The 6,295-nt window shown below is 36.4% G+C and overlaps 1 protein-coding gene across 2 annotated transcripts; it reads right to left on the bottom strand.

Annotated features, from left to right (window-relative positions):
- Window positions 1–621: 621 nt before the first annotated feature.
- Window positions 622–5,133, bottom strand: LOC141633619 (uncharacterized). 2 transcript variants are annotated; one of them, XR_012538402.1, is made up of 5 exons: window positions 4,068–4,827; window positions 3,854–3,959; window positions 3,600–3,672; window positions 3,140–3,205; window positions 622–1,112 (listed from the first exon to the last, which is right to left on the bottom strand). XR_012538402.1 is itself a non-coding variant. In XM_074446048.1 (5 exons), exons 1-5 carry the CDS (start codon window positions 5,100–5,102, stop codon window positions 1,103–1,105), a joined length of 339 nt encoding a protein of 112 aa, XP_074302149.1. In that variant the 5' UTR covers window positions 5,103–5,133; the 3' UTR covers window positions 622–1,102. The 2 variants fall into 2 exon arrangements, 1 of the variants encoding a protein (XP_074302149.1); XM_074446048.1 differs by lacking the exon at window positions 4,068–4,827 and adding an exon at window positions 5,019–5,133.
- Between the last annotated feature and the right edge of the window lie 1,162 nt (window positions 5,134–6,295).

The following is a 6,295-nucleotide window of genomic DNA, read 5'->3' as shown; positions in this document are numbered from 1 at the left end:
ATGGTACCATTTCTGAAGTAAACGGAAAGCACCATACTATGTTTAGTACATCATGGATACTCCGAAAGCATTGGAAAAAGTGCACGATACAATGCAGAGAAGTAAAACACATCATTAAACACATTACGAGTATTGTAGGTACAAATAGGCGCGGCTTTTAATACTGTTACCGTCGATAGTAATTGACACACAAACAACCTGTCTTATACCCGCCAATTAACCTGCAGCCCAAGGAGAAACAAGGAGCTACAAGGATAATGAAAAGTTGCTAGAAAAGAAAAAAATACAATAGTGTTAATGTGTTCATCGGAAACCACTAACTTTAAAAACTATGAACCTCTCTTCCTAGGACATTCCAGCAAATGGATAGAAATTTGCACTCCACATCCAGCTTGCTCGACCCATTAAGCCCTATTAACGGTCTTGAGAGTCATAATAAATATGAGAATCTGGTTAAAATTCAAAGTATCCAATAGGTCGTTAAACTTCGATTCTGCTCGAACTCAGATGTAATGCTGCAAACCAACAATTAAATATGAGACAATCAACAAAATAAATGTTTTTTTTTAAAAAAAAACAATAGCAAGTTTTTTGTTATTTATACTTGTACAAGACCAAGAACTCAAGAAGTGGTCAACTTTGCTAATTGTTTGCTAATTGTTGATAACACAGCTAAAAATTTAGCTCCATTACGCTGAGACACAAATGAAACTATGATAATAAGTTATAACGTAATAGCAGTCCACAAAAACAACAATCAGCTTAGACGATATTTGTGCATATATAACTGAAACACCAGCTCTTTCTTTTAGTCAATATTTATAGTTCATACAAGCACAATGCTAAGCAGAATTCAAAGTGTTAGTTGAGTGTCATTGGTAATTTGGTTGAAACAGATGAACTTCCTCCCATAAAGCATTGTTTAGTGTCTAATACTCATGATCAAACAATCGAATTTACCATATTTATAATGCGGATAGAGATGGAGTTAAATATTAATAGGACTTAAAATCTAACACAGCATCTCCCATGTATCCCATGTAGTGTGACACGATCGATAAAAGATACAGACTTGCCGTCAATTGAATATTCTTGCACCTCATCATTCCACTCTGAACGAAACCAAAACAAATCACAATCAATGTTTATCAACCATAAGTCCATAACAATGGTGAATACCCTTACAAATGGTGAATGGCCTAAACAATACCTGGAGCATGCAAGTTCATGATGGGATTCACAATAAGCCTATAAAAAGTGGTAACTACATGGGACAACTCCATCTCCCCTCCTTTAACTTATTTATAAGCATCATCATTAAGCCAAACCTCTGTGGTACATTCCTTTCCACAATCCAAACCTATGACGGCTAACCATCAGCCTACTCTAAGTCCGCAAAACCTCCAAGGACTTCTGTGTTATACTTCTTTTAAATTAAAAAAAACGCTTATTTCTTTCTCCATCACTGAACCACTATGGTCCTCAGCTACCCAAGCACGATACACCCAGAAAACAAACCACTGAAGTAAGAAATCTCAGAAATAACATATACTTACCATAAACTCCCCAATTATCACCTTAAAGCAACCACCCACAAACAATCACTAAACATTAAACATCACTACTCGCCATAATACGCCATCATAAACTGCCAAGAACAACCCTTAACCACCTTAATGAACCACAGTTTTCCGTCATTCACTATGGCTATCTAGGTCCAAGCGAAGACCTCGAAACAAACTAAAACCTAAAAGACACGACACCCATAATCAAATCCCTCACATATTCATAAACCCCCAACGCCACCGCACAGCTGTTATAAGGCATTATCTCTTTTATCGTAGTCAGTGTAATCTTTTAAAATTGTAGATATTCTTCTATGGAATTTTATGGCTTAAAATCATGCTTGTAACACGGCTAACATCTAGTTGCATTAGGCTAGATTAGTTCTTGTAATATTTGTAGAACTTTTTTTCTAGTTATTAATGAAAAGCTTGCATTTCATTAACCCAAACCATGTACTCTGTCGCCTACTTCTATACATCAGTAGTCGTTCCTCAATCTTCCAATTTTACATTTTTGCAGTAGGGTGTAAGGTACAAGTTGGCTAACAAGAACGAAGTAAAGTTTATATTTATCAAGGTCATATCCCATGTAGATTATAAACCCCTCATTGGCAATAGTAATAATCCTTTAGTTGAGATGTCTTCTATTGCATTATATGTTACAGTCCTACAACAATCAATTACAGGTTCATTCAAAATGAGTCAACTTCTTCAATCGATAGTCTAAATAGGGGGGAGGTGTTACCTTAAAAGAACGGCTTTGTAGAAATCTAAATATCAATTTTCTAATCTAAATACATATATTATGTTAAATTAAATGGAATAAGCTACGTCAAACAAACCAAAAGGGCAAGTAACCCTATACCGCAGGAAAATATGCCATTAGAGACACAACAACAATCTATGGTCAACCAAGCGAGATTGGGCAGCTAGATGACTTCATGTCCCGATACCAAACATACGACTAACAAACGGAAGAATGAATTACGCTTAATAGCCTGGAAATTAAAGCTAAAATTGCATCGCTCGTTCACCAAACTACAAAATAATATTGAATTGTTTACGAAACAATAATCAGTACTCCTATTATTTCTACGAATGAAAGTAGGGAAAAAAATGGAATCCCAAATTAGGTGAAACTACAAGTAAATAGAAGGAAGAGAGTCAGAGAAAGCAGAGTAACCAGATGGGTAAAGAGCCAACAGGGTAGAGATGGCCGGGACTCGAAAACTCATAAAATCGTGGTGCTACTAAATATGAAAAATCAATGCAAATTTCCCCTCCCAGCTCTTTTCTAAGAACCCGCAAAATCACAACCCTCAAAATGCAGAAATTAAACAAAAAAAGAAGCACAATCAACAAAGTTAAACTCATTTAAAAGACCAATCTAAATCCTACAAGTATGTCAAAACCAATACAAGAACTAAAAAAACTGAAACTGCAAGCAGCACGACATAACGCAACTGAAACAATTAGAAAGAGTGGCTATTGCAAATGACATAATATAGGCGACCATGCTTCACTAGAAATTAAGTTAAAACAAGCTGTAAATAATTAAAACTCAAGTGCAATACCTGAAAAATTGGTTTTCATTGCTCCGAATAGTGTGCCTCATCACACCTTTCCAAGCCTTGGACCGCCTACACAATGCAATCTTTTCAAACTCAGTCCTTAAATATCTACCGAACAATATACAATGACGAACATAATCATCAGCACCAGGTTGATCATCTTCGTCAGGTGTTCTGAAGTCATATAATTGGCACTTATGAAGCTATTGGCAGCTTGCACAAGACTTCAACCAAAATATAGAGTATAATTAACAATTGACCGGAGTGCAGCTTATTATCCGTATCAAAACTAAAAGCAACAAAAAAAATTTCTCTTTTTTATGACTCATCTTACTGATGCTAATTGTAAGTGCCAGCATTAGCCTATTGATTCTAACTACTTACTTTTAACTCATCTTAATAAAGCTGAATTTTGCTGCATACAAGGAGATGGTAGACAAAGCCGAGAATTGAAGATCCTAACCTGAAAAATCCAATCGACGAAAACCGATAATGAATGAGGAGAAACAGGTCAAGATCCGGAACAACCATATTTTCTGTAAAAGAGGAATTAAATTCAGCGACCAATTTGATACCTAATTAAACGAGCATAACTAACAACAAAATAATAAACCAAAACTTTTTTATTAAAAAATACATCAATTATTATGTCCTGCACGATTCATACGTGTTTTGTCAAGTCATGGAACTAAAGTAGGTGGTAATGAAGTTCAATACCTGCTTGAGGAAACCAGCACCAAAAGCTCGAGTGACCTTCAACAAGCCTTTGATACAAAAAAGCAAAGCAATCACCAGGATGCCCATCTCTAATTATTTGCACTTCCTGAAAAGCGTAACAAACGAACTTACAGAAACAAATTTAATTGTCATTATAAGTCATCAAACAACTAAACCAAGTAAATAAAATTTTGACTATAGTCTCGGTCGTTACCTCTTTAGCAGAAGTTTTATGATCAAGTAAACTGCAAAGCTGCTAAATTACATCTAACCCCATCCAAAACCTCAAACTCATACAATGATTCCTCATTAATCCTTTCCAAATCTTGATCAACCTTGCCAAGTCTAAGATCAGGCTCCTTATTTCTCCTTTTCAACCGTGTTTGTTGGTGCTGAGAGAAGGATGTCTTGCCCCCGGGTGCTGGGAAACAACAAGGAAGCTCTATTAATTGACGAGGAAACAGGGAAGAATGAATCTAACCCACTAACTTATTTCAACAAATAAGAAATGGGCTCATAAAACAAGATTCAATATTATACAACAGACACAACATCGGTACTATTAATGAGCTAATAGTTGATATTTTATTTCGACATGGCAAGCAACCGAAATTAAAGATAATCAGCGCAGAAAAGCCCCTCAAGCAGCAATTTAGATGCCTATTGAACCCCGAAAAAGGAAACCATATTCCTGTTCCATGTAACTCATCCCATGGTATAGTGATACAGTGGTAGGACATATTCCAAAGTCCAGAGAAAAATAAAAGCAGAAGAGCCCACCCAGCATAGAGCCAGCCAATCATAAACAAGTAGTGTGTGTGTGTGTGTGTGACAGAGAGAGAGAGAGAGAGAGAGAGAGAGAGAGAGAGAGCCATGAGGTATTCTTTATCTTACAATATCAAGCTTAAGCTCTTAGCCTATTGCACAACGAATAAAAAAAATTTGAAAACGTACGGTACAAAAAGAATCTGTCCATTTTGAGATGCAGGAGCAGTGGAAAAAAAATGATTGCAGATGGTTGTGAGGATTCCTCCTGCCTCTTGATCTGACCTCTCTGCAAAATAGTTAGGATGACAAAAAAGAACAGTAGTTTCATACCGAAACAAAAACACAATAGAGCACCCAAAAATATGACAACAGAGACAAATAATTTTGAGAAGCATACCCAAGCAAACTGGACATGTTGGCTGATCACTTGAGTACAGAAGAGAAGGTTATGCATGTTCGATTGAGCCAGTGTATTGGACATCGATTATGAAAAGCACGTTACACGAGGCTGACTACATAAAAATCCAGTTAGTTTTGTAATAACCAATGAAATTATCATTATACGTGAATCGTGAAAGAAACAGTCGTAGTAATATAATACCATAAGTGGAGAAAACAACCTCAAGAGAGGAAAAGCAGTGCCTATTGAAATGCTTGTGGAATTCATCTATAGAGTACTGGCTGTCAAACCTGATGGGAACAATATATTTTCCCCCCATTCCATCGCTCCTAAATACAGCAATATGATTTAGTGGCTCATTCAAAACACAAGGGGATTACCAGTCTTTTTGGTCAAATAAAGACGTACAAGAGACTTCCTCTTACTTCAAAATTCGCATTTCAAGCATGTGATGGACAAAAGAATTGCAAAACTGGCAAAAATCTACATATGTCATGTTATTTGGCACTCCAATAACACGTACAAGAGGCTTCCTCTCCACCTATAGGCCACCAGAATGGTTAGTTAGACTCCCACTAATATACCACTGATTTAACTCAATAAATAAGCATCTTGAGAACCTTAATATTCTAACATTTAAAAGAGAGAAGAATTAAGGGCAACAAATTTCAAAAGGAGATAAGAAGAAGAAGGAAAAAAATAACATGTTAAAGCTAACACGTTTGGTAATCAGCTTTGAGATTTGCAAAGAACCTAAAAACAACACTTATAACCACTTACAGACAAAGGTAATTTCTTAGAAGGTGAAGGAAGCAAGAACGGTGAATGTAAATTGTAACGTAGGCGAGCTACTTGAGGCGAAATTCACATCATAAAGTTGTACGCAATACATGTTATACTACGGTTTTATGAGTCTCTGGGTATTCTATCGAGTGGGCCTTACTCTGTCGAGTAAGGTGTTTTGATTTTAGAAACAGTATTCTGTCTGTAGGGTACTCGATCGAGTAGCCTGGGTACTCGATCGAGTAAGTGGCACTCGATCGAGTACGTCAGTTACTCGATCGAGTAGCTCGGTTAACGGGTGATAATTCGACGGGTTTTGTTAATAACACGGATTAATATATAAATCTTTCCGTCACCTTCATAATACACTTTTACAAACCTAATAACTTTAAAAAGGAGATTGAACCTACGTTCTTCGCATCATCCGTGTTATTGCAATTCCCGGAGTTTGAGAGGTCGGATTTCATCGTTCTTTGCATCCTTGTGATCCT

This window comes from Silene latifolia, chromosome Y, assembly GCF_048544455.1.
Source record: "Silene latifolia isolate original U9 population chromosome Y, ASM4854445v1, whole genome shotgun sequence".
Classification (NCBI taxonomy): Eukaryota; Viridiplantae; Streptophyta; class Magnoliopsida; order Caryophyllales; family Caryophyllaceae; genus Silene; species Silene latifolia.
Note: the sequence above shows the minus strand (reverse complement) of the source record. Positions and strands in the feature narration are given on the sequence as shown.